At 37.1% G+C, this 19,136-nt stretch overlaps 1 protein-coding gene across 3 annotated transcripts in view; it reads right to left on the bottom strand.

Annotated features, from left to right (window-relative positions):
• PCDH9 (protocadherin 9) overlaps positions 1–18,923 on the bottom strand; it is a gene marked incomplete at both ends in the record, with an annotated part of 675,119 nt that extends 656,196 nt beyond the window's left edge. For 2 of the 3 annotated variants that reach the window (XM_080363495.1, XM_080363497.1), the window contains one exon: positions 15,888–18,923. In XM_080363495.1, the coding sequence (XP_080219621.1) occupies positions 15,888–18,923 (3,036 nt within the window). Of the gene's footprint in view, positions 1–15,831 lie in introns of all 3 variants that reach the window. The other variant, XM_080363496.1, reaches the window with a different exon arrangement.
• Positions 18,924–19,136: the final 213 nt, after the last annotated feature.

Raw genomic sequence — 19,136 nt, 5'->3', positions numbered from 1 at the left:
AGATGATCCTAACAACTACACTCAGAAGTATTTTATTTCTTAAAACAGTGGATGTAGCCTGATTTGCATATTCAACTCTTTTTGTCAGTATATGCCTCAATTTTTTTTTTCTATACATTTTATACTGTCCTGCCCTTCTAAAGATGTCAAAGTATCACAAATATTAAAAATGGAAAATCAATTTATGTAGCTTAGAAATTACATTCCGAAAATGTTTATCTTTAGACAATATCTAAAAAATGCTGTCTATACGCACAAGTAGCTCAAAAGTGGGCCATGACAAAAAGTGTCCATGTAGTATCAGAAATTATTTAAATGTGCTTAAAACTACTCACTACAGGTCACCCTGAGAATAAAGTAAATCAAGGAGTCAGAGCTACATTTTAGGTATGCAGCTATAGTAGAACTATGCTTATAAAAGCATCAGATAGGCAACTTGATGGTTAAACTGGTAACTGTCGAGAGGGACTGAGGTCCAGTTTCCCTAATTCTTGCTATTTAAAGTGAATTAATGCTTCATATTAAAAAAACAGAGATTACTCAAGAAGCAGCAAAAGAAGGATGGCTGCTGCAGAAAAGTAAAAGAGGGTCTTAGAGATCTCTGAGTCTCCTGCAGACTGTTGCTTGTGGGAAGAAGAAAGAGAGATTATCACACAGACATGAGGAGACACATTCAACTCTTGATTACAAGCAAAAACATCAGTGAAATAGCTATAATTTCACATATGTAAAATTAATGGGTGAGAAATCAGAAATTAGCTCAGATAGCCTTTACACAGAGATCACTACATGCAGCTCTAACCTCAAAAAAAAAAAAAAAAAAAAAAAAACACCAACCAAAAAAACTTGGGAGTAAATGATATTAGCATCTTCTTGGCCTTTTTCCATGACTATAAAATGGCATTAGAGTAAATGTGACTCAGACTTGGGATCCCTGGTCACTGTCGCAGCCAAGAGCCTAAGTACATGAAATCTCCTTGGCTCTGGTAAAGCACTAGTGCTAAATTCTGGGAAATGATAACACTGATTCATCTCAAAACAGTCTATATATAACAGCAAGGCTAGGCACACATAAAATTATGCACTATCTTGCCTCAAGGTTAGCAACATATTCCTAGTAGAAGGAAAAATGTTATTTTCGTTCCCTGCAATCATGTGATAAATAGCTGTAGGGCAGATTCAGCAAGATCTCGAAGGTTGTGATTTTACAATATAATGAATATATGTCTAGCTTTTTGCCACCTGAAAAAGCAGCAAAACAAAGTAGGACTTGTCAGTATTTTGCTTATGGCAGAAATCAGACATTGTCCAGAACACATTATGAGACACACTGCTACCTTCTTAACTAGTTTGATTATAACATTGACTCCAATACTTCAACAGCTCAGCTTTCCAGCATAGGAAGTAATTGGAAGCAGCAGCCAGCAGATATCACATGTGAATGGGAAATGTCTCCCACAGAGTAACTACTGACTGTGAACCAAATATGTGGCCTTGTAGGTAGGTTTGTGGGGGAAAATAATAACAAAAATAGTATATCGAGAACAAGAGGATCCTTAGATGGATGAAGCATCTGTGCAGAATATGAGGCAAGCAAATTACCTAGAAATTTCAGAAGCAGAAAGTCCAAAAAAAAAAAAAAAAAGTCATTGAGAAGTCATTGAGTTTGGATCAAAAATGAAGAGAGGAGACAACAGGAAAGGAACATTTTCAGAGGTGTAAAACAACTGCTTATCCAGATTGATTACCTAAAATAAACAGCAAATCTTAAAGGTGGTTTTAAAGGAATGACAACCCTTCAGATAACAGCAATTCAAACCTACGGATAATTTCAGGTGACACTTTAACAAAGGTGGTAGACATATATTGAGAAGTGCATTCTTAGGAGCAAGCAGACTCAAACTCCAGCACAAAAATTTTGGAGAAAGCAACTCATGTTCAAGACTGACCACCTTGCTTGCAAAGAAACTGGTATTTTTTCCTATTCTACTCATTTATTGTCAACAGGGAGTAGACCGTGGGTTAAATGTTTTATTCTGATCATGCTTCCTATAAAATACTGTGTTTTACTGAAGTAAAAATTGAATACAGACATATGTACACCATCACCATCATGACTTAATGGACTGTGTTGAATTAATGTTTGATTTTGATGCTTCATATTACTCCACTTTGGAGGGATGACTGAGTTATAACCATTGTATGCAACTGCAATTATTGATGCACTCCTGCATAATTTGCAAAACAGTAGCACCAGCATTGAGGAAAGCATGAAAATGCATTGAAATTATAACAGATGGTGATGCAAGCCTGGTTGGAACTTTTAGGAGTACCACTGCTAATACCACCAGAGTTATCTGTGAAAGTCCAACACGAACTCTAATTCAGTCACGGGACTAAATTGTATAGTTTTGACAGACAGCAGGGCAAAGATTCACTTTGTGTCACTTTAGAAGGGTAAAAGGACCTACAATAAGTACACATGTAATTTATATCCTCAAAGGCACCTTTACATTGTAGGACAGTGTAACATGATTTTACACTGAAGTAGGTAATGCAGTATAAAATCCTGCTAATGATAAGGTATTGTAGTTTTCACCTGTACATAGCCAGTTGACATCAACCCCAGGTGTATTGTTCAGGGTTGACCTCAACCAGCTACATCAAGGTAAAAAATACCTGCCTCTTGTCTCCACAAGGATTTTACATTTAGACAGATACCTCACAATAGGAATCTTGATGTAAAACACACCTTTTTTTTTCAGTGAAGATAAAGCCTTAACAAAAATCAGAAAAGGACACATCTTATTTAAAGAGTAATGAGTGCACAGCACAGTCCAAATGTGAGATCAAGTCTATCTCAGTCACTTGAACTGTGCAGCATAACATAAAAAACTAAATTTTTCCCTTTGTATTTTAAAAGATTTCTAATAGCAGCAAAAATTACAGGAGAAAATGTCAAACAAATTGGCTTAACAGATATAAAAAGTCATATGATTTTTTTTGTGTTTCCAAGATTCCATCTTCTGGTGCAAGAGTTAATGCACTTTGTGAAAGTTATTATGCTGTGGCTTATAAGCTTCAGCTGGATATGGTGGCAGTTCAAATTTCATGACAGAATGCTAAGTTATCTTTGCTATTGAAAAAACTAATGAGGTGGTAAATAGTTGCAGTGATGTTACATGTGGTGATATGCAGGTTTTGCAGGTTTCTCATTATCTATGTAACTGTACACGCATAAAAGTAATGAAAACCCAAAACAGGCAGCAAAAGCTAAAGGCTTTAAAATGGGAATAGAAATGTGTTAGTGTTTTCTAAGGGAAATATGATCGATTTAAGCAATCTTAAAAAAGTCCCTCAATATTTCAGCTAGGGTTTTCTGCTCAGTCTAAGGTCCCGTGGGCAGCGCTTAGGTGAAGATCGCAATTAAGCTAGCATAGCCAATTTATTCTCATGCTGGTTTTATTCTAGTCGAGGCAATGGCATAATGTTAAGCAGTCTTAAGGACTCTCTTCATTATGCTTGTTGCCCATGGCTTTTAATTGAAGGTGCTATCACAGCATTCCTATCAGACTCCACATGTCAGGAGCAGGAGCACACAGTGAAGAGGGCCCTCCTGACCCCCAACTATCTTTACAGAGGACAGCAGGAAGTAAGATATAACACTCTTCAGTAGCTAGAGGCTTCCTAAAATGAACTTCAACAATACTCAATATGAGCTGGGCTTGTATTTAGCAGTAGGACAAGAAAATGTTAAAAAATACCAAGTGCGAGATAGGACATGCAGAGTATTTTTTAATGTGGTCACCACTGATCCAAAGAATGAAAGTTCTGAAATCAGGAATTACTTCTGTGACATATTTATGACAGATAAAAATCATAAATGGCAACAAGAAGTACTTTGTCTGGAGGTGATCTGCACCATCTATAAAGCGTCTTAGTAGGCATTGCATGAAACTGCTCTGCTGAAAAGTGCTCAGCATGCTGCTTTAAACAAGTAGACTCAAGGATCACTGACATTCTGTATATCACAGCAGCACTGCCAGCTTTCCTATTAAAAGAATAAGTTTTCCTGCAAGTCCAGACATCCACGCTGAGCTTTTAACCATTTTGAAATGTAAAGATACATGAATGTTTTCATCTCTCATCCCAGTCTCCCATTCAAATTGCTGAATTCAAGAAGCACTATCCAGTCACTGAGTTGCAATCTCTACTGCTCTGCTTTGTGATTTACATTTTTTGCTGTTGTTTTCAGAATCAATTTTCTATCATAAGTCTCAGTGAGATACCACACCTATTATAAATTGTGAATGCATTATGCTATCTGTGAGAAAAGTATGAACAATCTTATAGAAGAAAAGCAAGCAAGCAAAACATATATTAAAGAATTATTTATTCTATCTGGTTTAACTATGACAGATCAGGATGGCTACAAAAATAGCTGGTGAAATCCAGCAGGCTAGCTGGTGCTACAGCGTTGCACAGTACTCCAGCAGCTGTAGGTGAAGACAGGTACAGAGGATTTTGGTTGTGTGTGTCAATAATACAGATGTTGACTTCTCTGAAGGAAAATGATTCATAGAAGCCATTATACCATACAAAACTAGTTTCACTCTTCCGTAATGCACATGTAGGTTGCCTATATAATATCAATTACGAGTGAATCAGACTTAGTCGGTATTGACATGTAAGTGCATAACACTACAAAAACAGCCATCTCTTTTCATCCTATACCTGTTTTTAGTACTTACAAGCCCACTAGGTTAAAAATACTTCTGATTTTGACAGTCAGCTTAGGGCCAGATACATTTACTCCCTCAATTCCAGCTATAAGCAGAAGGATCTGTCCCAGCTAACATCTCTGCAAAACCACAGTTATGAAGCTAGGCCCTAATTTCTCCTCTGCCAAACCTTTAGATCAGTTTTGCAACCCAAATGTAGTATGCCACCAAGCTTTAGAGGGAAAAGGTGTGTTACATATTGCAGGAATAGATTTTCTCCTCAGATTTGTATTAATTACTGTAATTCATTATAATTTGATACTTTTAAATCTACTGGAACAAATCAAAGCAAGTATCTATCTGGTTTAGAAAGTGTTTTACTTCCTGTATTATGCTTCTCTGCAGATATGCTTCCAAATTTTGAATCTTAATGAAGCCAGTTGATTACGAGTTGGGTGTGCTACAACAGATCGTGCCCAAAACATGCTACTTCTCTACTGTGATAGTATTAATTTGAGGGTAAATCTCAGATTTCTAATATGTGTATACATATGTTTTACATAAATAAGCATGCTCAGAGAATGAAAGAGGATTTTAAAAAGAGAAATAAGAAAGGGTAGTGACAATACCTCATTATAAAAGAGATGTATTTAAGCATCAGCCAAATGATGCTTTTTTTCTTATAACTTATAATAGGAGCTTGAAGACTAAAATACTCCAGAAGCCTTAGATTTCTTGGTACTCTGTGACAGATTAGAATATTTCTTAACTAATTGCTAAAGCATAGAAGACCTAAGCCTAGATTTGGGCAAAGCTGAGTAATAGTGAAATCCAGAGATGGTCAGCAGGGATGCTATTAACAGACACATCACAGAACCACAGAATTGCATCAGCTTCTTAAAACTCATGAAAAGTACCTACCATTTTGACATTTTCTTAGTCCAGATTTTGAAAAATCACGTTAAGAAACAAAAGTTCAGATTTATAATCAGGGAAGCAGATTACAAACCCTAAAATGCTACAAGATTCAAATTACTTGCTGAAGGCTCTGGACCACACCTTTGCCTAGAGGTGTTTTGTAAGCCTACACAGCCCACCCAGAAGTGGTCCTGCACTACTGGTTAAGTATTATGGACTGCATGAAGTTTGTTGCAATGTATTAATTCTATAGCAAGAATTAAGAAAAGCAAAAGTAAGTGTATTTAAATCTCATTCATACAACATACTTTCATCTCATTCACACATGATTGACATTCATACAATTCATAGCGATGGTCACATACAGCTTCATTGCCCACCTGGCCTGTACCAATACACTGGAAGGTATGGCCATCAGAAGACAAACAGGATCAGTGCGAACCAAGAGTGGCTTCCTTATGCTATATCCATGCTTCTCATCTGTTTCCACAGCATAGGCAAGCATTGTCATTTTCAAGTCACTGCAGTTTGGGGAAAAAGGGGTTGTAAAATAAAAATAAAATGCCAATCATAGTAGCGGGTCACCTATCTTGTCTCATTTTGTCTTTCTGCCTATTGACAACCTCATGCTCTTGTAGCATACGAAGGTAAAAAATTCAGGTGTTCATTTCAAACTGAAATGTTTGACAGATGTAACAGCTTTCTGAAATGAAACTGATGAAATCTCAAATAGGAAAGTTCATCCCCTGCACAGGGGAGAGAGTACATTTCAACAGGCAAGGTTTACTGTCCTCAGACAGATGCAGATTTCATTTTTTTTTTTTATTTATTTGGCAGTTGTTAAAAATATGTAAGATGACTAGGGCTTTGCTATTGGTGCATAGTCTACCTCCTGCTGCTCTGGATGCCGCAGACTTCAATGTGATCCATGTTTCAGGGTCCTGTTGTCACAAACTGAAGGCAATTTCAAATTCTCTTACTGGTAACACTAGCACTTCACTGATATTTTGACCCGTATTTTAAAATGGTGAAACAACCTGACAAGTGACTGAAAATTCATACTGCTACAGACACATGCCTAAAATAGAGAGGTAAAAGAAGTATTTTTACACTATAATATGAACAGTCAGATATAAGTGGAGATAGAGATCAAAAGTTTACAACTGCCTTTTTCTCTACTCACACTCAGAGAATGAGGTATTAAGGAACATTCAGCACTGAGGAAAACCAGAAATACTCAGCACAGCACCAAAACAACATCTCATTGCAGCATCTTCCTAAAATAGACAGCTACATGAATGGCCAGATAACAATTTAATAAAAAACAAAAGTATTTCTGTTGATTTGGGAGTCTTTGAATTTGAGCCATAATCTAAAGAAGCCTCCCCAAAGGCAACTATGCTCATTTTACACTTTTGTGTGCATGGAAACTATTCAAATAATACCTGTACTTAAAGAAATACATACCCTTAAAACTCTTCTCTCAACTTCAGTGAGAAAACTGGACTGGATCACGCTGTTCACTGGTGAAGTGAAGTGTATGGATCGCACTCGATCATACTCTTCACTGGGGTGGGGTGCCTCTCATCCAACTGTATCCATCAGCTTTTGCAACTACTTTAAACTAGCATATTTTCTTTAGGGAGGAGTAAATTGTTAATTCAGTGAGGCAGATTAGACTTGACATGCAATTAGAAATCAGACAAGATGAATCCCACCATAATGTCAACAGAAGCAAAATCAGGTATTGTGTTCACAGGCACTACCAGCTAAGTATACTGTTGAAAATTACACAAATTATACTTTTTGTGAACATCATTTGCAGAAACTGAGCTAGATCCACAATCAGAAGTTGAGCATCTGAAGCAACTATAATGTTCAGATATATTCATTCCATGCTTCAAGTAGAGAGACTGTCACAACAACACTATTCCCAAAACCTAGCCCACTGAATGGAAAGGTACTAAAACCAGGGGTTGAATATCACTCTCCTTCAAGCTCTGCATCTTATTCTATGCAAGAAGGAGGTGTTCTCTTAAATAAAAATTTACTGGTCTACACCCTTTTCTGGAGCTCCTTGATGCCCTCCTGTAAAAGAAAACTTTTATCGAAACTTCTTCCTAAAAATACTAGAAGAGAAGACAGAGACTCACATAAACCTCAGTGGTGAAAGTATTCCATCATGAAGTTCAGTAGCAAACCCTTTTAATTTCTCTTAAGTAATCTGAGTGAACACTATCATAACCTGATATATAGGTCATATATGAAAACATGTATCGTGCAGATCCCTTTACATCAGGAACATGATTGCATCCATAAACTCTTGTGTTTTGAAGGAGTACAGATTATGAGACAGAAATTTGCATCTATCAGCTTTAGGCATTTAAAAGATATTACTGCTAGCTACCACTCAACCAGAGGCTATTAGAACGGCAAATACCATTCACGACTAAAACATGGTTTTATATGACCATATAAGGCACAAGCTAAAGTAGCTTATTTGATCAAAAATATTGTACAGGCAGAAATTCAACATTTTTGAACAATTAAGAGAGCCAATTACAGAGTTTTCTTACTAGTAACACATGAAAACCTAGGAGGTACTAGGAATAGCCTGCAAAATTACTAATGAAAGCAATTGTATCTAACACTTTATTTGGCTGGAAAGAATGAGGGAGAATGGATGAATATCAGTTCAAGGCTACTAAGAGTCTTATTACTGAATATCAATAGATATCCTCTTTCAGCTATCAGCCAGTGAGAACATGCAATTTAATTTTTTAGAGTGGGGAGAGGTTACTCTTTTAAAATTCTACCTAGATCTTGTTTCTGCAAATCTAGGGGAAGAAACAAGGAAAGGAAGAAATATCTGACAGCTGATCCTCCACATTTTTGTCAAATTCACCTCAAAATAAAATTATTTTTAATTCACTTGACTCATGATTAATTTTACATATTTTTTAGATGTTGGAAATATTATCTCAACATCATCCTATTGCTTTTGTAAAGAAGTTAACATCAGGAAGAGCTGCAGATGGTGTAAATCAGCAGATTTACCCCAGTTTGGATTTAGCTTCAAATGTTGAACTGCTACTCTAAGAAAGGGTTCCTTTTTTTCCTCTTTTACCAAGAAATGTGTATATTCCAGAACAACTTCCAAAAAAAATATTAATATTTGTGCACAAAAAAAATCAGTGTGGCATTTTGCAAAAGAAATGGCAAATTTCTAACTATAAAACTCTAACTTCAGAAACTACACACAAACAAATCCTGACAAGTGCTGAATTACTCAGTTTTCCCTCTGTGTAACAGAAGATACAGGACAACCCATGCCAAGACTTTAAAACAAATATCCCCCGCAACTCACTGACTGCCAAAGAAACAAGAAGAAACAAAGAATGGGTAATTTTTGAGACTGGTACTGTTTGGATAACTCAGTGTGCCTACAAATCAGATTGTTAACCACCTTTCTTTGTATTATCACATATAATTCATAGTACTCACAAACCTGAAAACTAAATAGAGAACACAGGATAAATCTTTCCAAGATTTGAAACTCCAGATTTTTTTAGTAAGGTTTTTATTATAATGGCCCCAATGCTTCTGTAAATCCTTAGGCCCTAGGAATAATCTACATGTGGTTTTGTGTAACTACAACAATGCTGCTATACAAAGCAATTTCATTTATTTATTTGAAGTTTTCATAATAGCACAACCAATGTAATAGTGCAGTAATATCAATTTAAGGTGTCTTCTGTCAGTAATGGTTATTTTTGTTTCCAGACAGAGTTTATAGCTCACTAGAACACAATCCATTACAACAAAATTATTGCAACTATATTAGAAGAAATTTTTAATATGATATTCTAATTAAAAAGAACAGTTAAGATGATAGGCATTTTATATTCAGACAAGCACTTAAAATCTCAGGTAGGTAATATGCTAAAGCCTCTTATGTTGCAAATATCTTGCTGAAAGATGCCAATGAAAATGAACAGAAGATGCCTTCCTACCCCCATACAGAAGTAAAACAAGATAGCATCCATTCATTTCGTATCTACAGTCCGGGTAATCTTTTTGCAGTCAATTGAATGTTATCTTATGTAAACCAGAAATAAATTGATTAAATGGCTACATCAGTCTATTGGGATAACTCATTTTACATACATTCCACCATAGGCTAGTCAAAACATAAATAAAAGAAGATCAAAGTAATGTATGATTTTGTGTGTGTGTGTGATTTTTTTTTTCCTCCAGCAAAGATATGGGCATTACAGAGTGTATGTGAGATGGCTGTACTTGAGGAACATTCTGCCTACAGATTTAGAGACCACTATGATAATTTGTGGGAAAAATGATACCAAGAATTCAAGTATCACCTGCAATTCTTGTTAAATCTTTCAGAATACAGCTATTTCACCAGTTACATTCTGTATGTTTGCTACAATTAAATGCTAGAGTAAGAAGATAAAGCATCTCCTGAAACTTGAACTCAGCTATACTTAACTGAATTTGCCTAGATGAGCATTGGTTGATTAGATATTATGTACCTGCCCTTGTATAGAATATGTATAGATGAACACTTGTACTGCAAAAATATGAATCCTAAAACTTATGAAGCAACCTTACTTAGGACTTGAAACCTGCACTTCAAACAGGTAGACTGTGCCCATAAAAAAATGCTGAATGTAAATGGGTCACAGTTTTCATATCTTAAACATCTGTTGTTTATACCCAAGAAAGCACATCAGGGGCAAGAAAATTAATTCCCCAATTGCTGTCAACCGAGTTAGGGAACAGCAATAAACAGCTTACTGTAAGCCCTTAGCTACAATAAAATTGCTGTCAATAAAGTGTGGTTGATACGGTTTTGCTGTGCTAGAAGAATAGATTCTTTGGAAGTGAAAATCTGAAATGGAAACTGAAAAGATCCCTTCCTGTTCCTATATACAAAAGAACAGAATCACAACATTCCAATATCATTAAACTCTGAGGAACTGATTCTCACTCCCATGTGTGTCACACATTTATTAATGTTTGTGAAACTTTGGCTTTGCACATTCAGGACAGATGAGACAGTAAAGATTCTGATAAAAATCTTTTGCATGGGAAACTTTAAAAAAGAAATGAAACTTGCTAAGCTTTTATTGTCTGGATCTGTACACATAAAATGTTCCCTACTGTAGTTTAGCATTTCTACTGTCACTATTGAAAATGGTATTATAGCTTAGGGTTATGTTCAGAATTCCATTATAACCCTCAGTTTTCACATGCTCTTAACTTTCTGAAAAATTCTTCTTTTCAGCTGAAATTTTCCATGCTTGGTCTCAGCTCAAAGATGAATTTCTTTAGACAGTTGAGCAAAATCCGTTAACCTATTTTTCAGTTATACAAGGATAGAAAAAATACACTGTACATTTTCATTATTTCTAATATTTTAGTATAGTTGTAGATATATAAATACATAGAACTAAAAACCAATTGAATTTTACATGCAGATGTTTTCCCAGGTGACTAATCCTCACACAAGACTAATATCCATGATAACATATAAAACAAGTTAAGCATAAAAAATAAACAATGGAATCTTATTTTTTTATACTAAGAGGTAAAACAAGGCCACTAAAAAATAATATCGCACACAGACTTATGAAATGTGATGGTTACAGAATTTTAATATTTGCAGGTGACGTAGACTCTGCACTGCTGTTCCAATGCAGATTTCCATCAGCTTATGCACCTTGAAATTGCCACTCTCAGCGTATCAAATTAAGAATCATTAATGTTTTCAGCTTTTCTTTTCTCTTACATAAACCCTAAAGTTAACAAATTTAAACACCTCAGAGTAAGATAACATCAATTACATTTGTCACAGAAAGCTTAAGTGGTGTGCATTGATCAGAGGGAGCCTGGCTACTCATTCCTTGATCAGGCAAGAAGTCCATTGACCGAAAAAGGAGTAAAGCAAGCTCCATAGAGCTTATATTATTGATTTCATGATTAAAAATATACCTTAGCATGGAATGCATTTAATGTGTCAGTCAAGCCCCAAATCCTTGATTTCTGCCAACCGAGCACAGAAATAAAAGGACAGAGTTAAGATATATTTAGCTTTCCTGAATCTACTAGAAACGTGCACATTTCCAAAATTTATAAATTAACAACTTGATTCAGAAAAGTGTTTAGAGTGTGCTTACAGCTGTCTTTCTTGAAGATAACATCTGAACATTTGGACTCTAAGGATCTGCTTCAGTCCCACCACTTTAAATGAAAGTTAAACACATGCCTAAATGCTATTTGATTCGGAATGAAGACTGAAGGTTTTGCCCATAACCCATAGTGATACATATTTTTTAAACCTGTGTTATTTGTCATTGCTGTACTTCAAATCTAGTTAATCAAAGTTGTTATAATTGAAAACTGGGATAACCACGGTAAATTTGCCATAATTTCTTTTATTACTTGATCTATTGTTAAGCTAATGACACTGAGTAGGAGTTTTTTCCTCTGTTTATTTGCTTTTTATAAAAGGTCTTTCACACAGAAGAATACAACATGTCGTCTTCTACTATATTTCTATGTAGCTGTTTGGTGTAGAAACTTACTAATTTGAAGCGCATTTTAAAGTTCAATCAAATACTGAAAAGAACACTGATTGAGAAGCCTGCATAGATTTCAGTATTCTTTATGAGTCATAACACTGATTTTGGAAGCTTAGCTATAGAAGCTGGTGGTATGCAACATCCTTTCCATACTACTAATTATGTGAATTAGCATTTAGAACAATCCCAAGTTCAAGTATTCAAAAATGCTCTTTTCAGAGCATCCACCAGGTTTACTGCAAGATAGGCACTTGAAGAAGGCTTTGGTTTTTATTATGTACTGGGTACTTCTGAAACATCAGCCTGTGCAATTCAAAGTGACATGTCAAGAATTAATCACAGAATTTTCACTAAATTTATTGATGATTGCACAGAAGTTGCCCAGTAAAAAAAAAAAAAAAAAAAAAAGAAAAAAAGAAAAAAAAGAAAATTTTAATAAATGTGAATGGAACAATCTATTTTTGAATTCTAAAAGCTTCCTGACTTAGGACCCAGTTCTAACTGATTTCTAGGGTCAAGTTCCCATTAAAAGTGACAGGATTTTGCTTGAATGAAGTCCAAGTGGGGACTTAAGTTTCAGCTCTCTATTAATATTAATGTATCTGCAAGATACATTGCATGTGTATTTGCCTTGGATTGAAAGAAACTATAAGTAAAAATGGAGGACGCTAGTAATTCTTAGATGTATATTAATCTTATATTACTTCTTTCCCTATGGTAACATCCTCCACAACAGTTCCCACACCCTTTACAAACCACAAAAAGAAAAAACTTGGCAAATATATAGGTAACTTAATACAACTTTTAACTTCAGGTACAGAGAAAGTAATTAAGTTAAACCTCAGGAAAACAGTACGGTGGCACAGAACTAAGTATATCTTCTTAAAGGTATTTTTTAAAATGGTTTTCAGACAGTATGGCATTAGCACACACTACTTATTCAGCAAGATTAAGTGTGAATACTTTGCTCAAAGGCCATACTCTATAAGAAATCTATTAAAAAAAAAAGAGCTTTGAAAGTCTATTTAACCCCCATGCCAAGGACTATTATCTAAAATGCATCCAAATTTCAGGAACTACAGACAGAATAATAGGAAAGCTGTTAATGATTACTTCCATTGCGGGTTGTACTCCTCCAGCCGAAAGAAACAAGGGGGCATGAAAAGGTTACGTCCTGTAACACTCGTCATTTAGAATAGAAAAATACTCTATCTCCTTCCCCACAGAGTAAAAATACACAAGCTCAGTTCAGATACCTGTCTACCTAAGAAAGAGTTATATTTTCAGTTACATATGATATTGCAAATTTTGCAGGGAGCGATTCAAATCACATAAGTATCTACTAACTTCCAAAGGATTCAGTAAGACTTCAGTGGAATTGGAATCAGGTCCATATACAGGTATAATGACTGATATCATTATTAAACTGAAACTACCGTATTTACTATAATGAACACAAATGAATCTGAAAATACTGCCGGTAGTTTTTGTTGGTTTTGGTTTTGTTTTTTTGGAGAGGGTGTTTTTTGTGTTTGTTTGTGGGTTTTGCCTTTATTTTTCCCCCTCATATTCAATTTCACTGTGTAGAGTTTATACATTCTGTCAGGTAAATAATTTTGGGGGGCTTTAACTGCTTCTAGGTGCTGCGGGGGATTAAATCTGAGTTTCCTAACAGAGTTTGGAAAGCTAATTTAAGCTATATTAACATCTTAGAACAGAAAAAGAATGTGTGGGTTGAGGGTGTTACATTTTATAAGTAAAGTTGGGGAGAAAACTTCAGCCGAGTAACCACAGACTATGCAGAGTACTTACATAAATTTGTTGTTTGTTTTTTGTTTGTGGGTTTGGTTTTTTTTTATTGTTTCTTTTTTAACTTATGCTGACAGTATGTATATGGTGCTATATAACAGCCTGAAGACGGCTCTGAGAGTATACTCTTCCTTAAAGTCCTTAGATAAGATTAAGGTTTTGTGAGAACCTTCTGCTATGTTTCCAGTGTCTCGTTTTAAGTAGGAACTGTTTTAGAGCAGTTACTTTAGCAGAACTGCCTCAAAAGAGCTTGTTTTATTCTGAGCATCTTGTTAGTGTGACACCTTACAGACACCCAAAGTAAAGACACAATTCTGGGAACACCACATTCATCTCGGATAAGGTTAATGCAACAGCAAGAGGATGACTTTATCCTAAACTTAGCTACTGTCAAAATCTTTTTGCAAAGACAAGCCTAAATGTGTCTCACTTGATTCTCTAGGATTCATATCCCTAATAAATTCAGACAAATCACCATCAATTGGAGGGTACAGTGCCAGCAGGAATATGAATGTGACTCTCAACACCTACAAAAGTTGGTGCAGCGGAAGCGAAGCACTAAAGGAAGCTGCCCTGCAAACGCGTGAACTTAACTACTGACCGCTCTAGCGCAACTACCATTAAATAAAAGGTTCTTTGGCTGTAATATCAGCTTGATCCTTCCCTCCCCCCCCGCCCAAACCAGCTCCTCCGAGCCACTGCAGGGCTGGCCGCGGTCCAGCGGCAGCGCCGCGGTGCCTCAGCGCCATCTACAGGCTGCGCGCACACCGGGGGGCACTGGCGACAAGACGAACACCAACGAAAATAAATTAAGACAGCGCCGCATTTAAATCTTTATTAGCAAGGAATTATTAGGCCTAAGAAAACCTAATGCTGGATTTGGTTGAAATATGAGTTTCTCAGCCTCCTAATCCCTCTTCATATGGCGCATTTCACAGTTTAAAATGAGTTATGACAGATCACTTATGCATTACTAAGATGAGAAAATATTTACAATGGGCTGACTTTTTTTTTTTTTTCTGCATAATTCAGATGTAGTCAGAGAACGCATTCCTTTCAAAAGTATGCTTTGGCCATTTTTAAAAATATGCAACAAACTATCTATGCAATAACAACTTTAATCTATTACAAAAAAATCATTTTGAACTCGAAATAGAGGAAGACTTCCGTATGGCTTAGTTATACCCTACCAACAAACCACGTGCTTCACAGATGAAGTACCCTGGAAATTTGTCTGTCTTTGTTAGGGAAAAAAAAACTCCTATAGTAACACTAACTTAACACGGTTCCAAATCAGCTTGAACTATAAAAGAAATCCAAGCCAATTCACTTCAAAATTTGAAACTGAATGTACACATCCCTTCAGTCTTGAAAGAGTCAAGTTTTCTAACTGAAATTTGGCATATAAAAACAGTTTTTCTTCTTCAATAACTTTTACATTTGAATGGTCAAATACTGGGGAGAAAAAAAAAAGTTGCTTTTTTTTTCAGCTTTTTTTATGCACATGTGTACATACTTGGATGCATAACAGTCCTTTAACAATCAGTATTCTTCAAACCCAAAGTATCAGAGGCATTTCACAAATGCATGGTTAAGCCCCATGTAAATGATAAAGGGGTCAAGGTGGTTTTTTTTTTTTTGTTTTATGTTTTTTTCTCTTTTTTTTCCTTTTTTTTTTTTTTTTTGTTCCCCCCTGTAATATAACTAAATTAAATTAGACTGAAACAGCAAAAAAAAAAAAGCACAAACAAAACCCCACAGCGTAGTGGCACTTTTAATACTGGTTGATCGGGCACTTGTATGCAGTACTTATAGACCAGTAAAAGTGCTCATTTACCTGTCTGGTGTGTAAGGGGCCCTTTGTCTTGAAGCCTCCTTGGGAACTGCACTCTGAGGCACTGAAGTGATCTGAACTAGTGGAAGAGCGTTTGGAAAGGGTGTCACAACCACCAACAAAGGTGTTGTCCAACGGGAGCTCCTGAATCACATGGTGCTTTTTCACTGAAACTGGAGTGTCAGGTTTGAGATGAAAAGCAGACTGCGGAGAGGCAGATTTGTAATGCTTGGCAAGATCAGGACTGTTAGGCTTAAAGGTTGTTGGTGGTGCTGTGCCCCAATCAAATCTTCCTATACTCTGCTCCTCCAGCTCTGCTGGAAGGCTTATTGTCCCGTTGATAGGTTCATGAACTGCATCATCAGGTTTGGACTCCTCAATGGTCACAAAGTTCAAAAGAGAACTCTTTGGAGATTTCCTTTTCTTCCTTTTCTTTTTCTTGTTTTGCTTGTTCTCCTGATTGGGAGACATCCACTCAGCACCTTGCTTGCTCCTCTGGGCGGCTTTGAATCTGGATGCGTGTCGACAGCGAACGAGAACTGTGACAAATATCACAACTATGACAACCATGGCACCTGCCACAATGGCGATCATGATTGTGAGATAGTCCTCGTTTTGGTAGGGTTGGCTGCTGTCCCCTATGTTCCGGTCTAAAGGTGTTTCCATAGTCCTGCGTATCAAGTCATAAATATAAGAGGCATTTCCAGCAGTATCATTTACATACAAAAATACGAGCACAAGAGTATGCAGGGATTTGGGATAACCCAAATCACTTATGTTGACAACTAAGCGATGCAGCCCCACGTCATTAGGAGTCGGTTTTTCTTCCAGAGTGATATTACCTGTCACTGGATCAATCCGAAACAAACCCTTGTTATTTCCACTTACTATTGTGTACTTAAGCTCGGCATTCATTCCAGTGTCTATATCCACAGCAAACACTTCGGCTACCACCGATCCTGGAATTGCTGAGAGTGGCACCAGCTTAAAAGAAGTATTGGAAGGTGGGTAGATGACAACGGGGCTGTTGTCATTAACATCCATTACGTTTATGGTTACTTTTGCCGTAGAAGAACGAGGAGGTTGCCCTCCATCCACTGCCTTAACATCAAAGGTGTAGGAGCTCTGCTGTTCTCGATCAAAAGAAACGTTGGACTTTATAACTCCAGAGTACGGATCCAGCACAAAGTTTTCATTGTCATTCAGGATGGAAAGGGTCACTGCTTTATTTTCCCCAGCATCTGCATCGGTCACTGTGATCACCCCCACTGTGCTGTACTTTGGTAAGTTCTCTGATACGAAAAACTGGAAGTGATTATGAGTAAATTTGGGACTGTTGTCATTTTCGTCCAACACGGTAACAATTACAGCTGCTTGACTCTGCAAAGGAGGGGTGCCATTGTCTCGGGCTGTAACAGTGAAAATGAAACGTTCCTGCTCTTCTCTGTCAAAAACCCTGGAGGCTGTCAAAACTCCTGTCTTTCGATCCAGATCGAAAAAAGAGGCATTAGGGCCAAGCTGATAAACAATGTCTGCATTTTTCCCACTGTCTTCATCTGTGGCACTAATAGTTGTTAAGTATAGACCACGACGGTTGTTTTCAGCAACTGACAGCTCAATTACAGGCTGGCTGAAAATCGGAGGGTTGTCATTTTCATCCTCCAGTTTAACTCTTACCAGGGCAGTCTGGTTCAAACTGGGCTTGCCAGAATCAGAAGCAACAATTTTAAAGCTGAATTCTTTGGTGCCCTCATAGTCCAACAAGGAAGAGGTCTCCAACAAATATTGGTTGTCGTAAACCGCCTTCAAGTGGAAGGGAACCTCTCTCTCAATGAAACAGATCACTTTGCCGTTCACATCAGTGTCCTTATCTGAAACTGTAATTAGGGCAATCTTTGTATTGACAGGATCTTTCTCAGATAAGTACACTGTGCCATTGATGGGACTTATTATGTACCTGAGGTCTATGTTAGGAGGGTTATCATTTACATCAGTGACATTGATGGTGACAGTTGCCCGAGCTGGTGTAGAGCTACCATCACTAGCCAGCACTGTCACTTTGTGAATAGCAGTCTCTTCTCGATCTAATGACCTCTGAACTGTAATCAGCCCTGTGGTGTTGTTTAAAGCAAAAAATCTTTTGGTTGCGGGGGCGACTTGGGCACCAAAAATATATCTGATTTCTGCATTGCTTCCTATATCAGCATCTGTAGCATGAAGCTGAATTACAGAAGTGCCTACAGGAGCATTCTCTGGTATATGAACCTCTACTTGACTCTCTTTAAATACTGGCCTGTTATCATTGACATCACTTACTGTGACCTGCAGGATGGCTGTGCTGGATTTCTGGGGGGTACCTCCATCCTCCACTTTGATTTTCATCACATAGGTATCCTTTTGCTCTCTGTCCAAGTTCTGCTGCACAATCAGCTGAGGCCATTTCTCTCCTTCTGGAGTTTCCACAATATCCAGTCCAAAGACACTCTGTCCATTTAACAACTCATAGTGCTGCACGCTGTTGAAACCTGTGTCAGGATCTGTTGCTGATGGGATTGGAAAGCGACTGTTGATCAGAGTATTTTCTGGGATGGAGATATTGATGACAGGGGATGGAAACATAGGTGCATTGTCATTAGTGTCCTTTACAATGATTTTTATTTTGATCAGCCTAAAAAAGTCATTGGGGAGAATCACAACTTCAAGTTCAAAGAAACACTCGTTTTCATCTGCATAGGAAGCTCCAGCACAGAGTTTTTCTCTGTCTATTCGGTTAGATGTCGTAAAGATTTCCCCAGTGGTACTGGACACTTTGACCAGAGGGGCATCCCCTGCTTTAGATACCAGTCTGTAGACAAGGCTGGCACTGGTCCCTGTGGCAGCATTGATGTGAGAAATGTTCAGGTCCTTTGGTATGTTCCCTATGGGTACGTTTTCAGGCAGCTCCTCTCTAATAGTGTAAATAAGTTCTTGAGCTATAGCAGAATCCAGCCTTAAACAGGCAATCAAAGCGGTCAACAGGCAAAAATCCCTCAGGTCCATTATAATGTTTTTATTCTTTTTTCCCAGATTTTAAGACTTAAAGGTTTCCACGGAATGATGCACGATTTGCAAGAGGAGGCATGCATGGACTGCAGGATGCATTACATCTCATTTCTTATTTGGAGACAGCACTGTCAACACAACCACACAGAACAGCATTATTGGTTTTTTAGGCATGACAAATCCACAATCTCCAACTACTACTTGTTTTTG

This window comes from Nesoenas mayeri (assembly GCF_963082525.1).
Source record: "Nesoenas mayeri genome assembly, chromosome: 1".
In the NCBI taxonomy this organism is placed as follows: domain Eukaryota; kingdom Metazoa; phylum Chordata; class Aves; order Columbiformes; family Columbidae; genus Nesoenas; species Nesoenas mayeri.
This window is presented reverse-complemented; position numbering and strand designations above follow the sequence as displayed.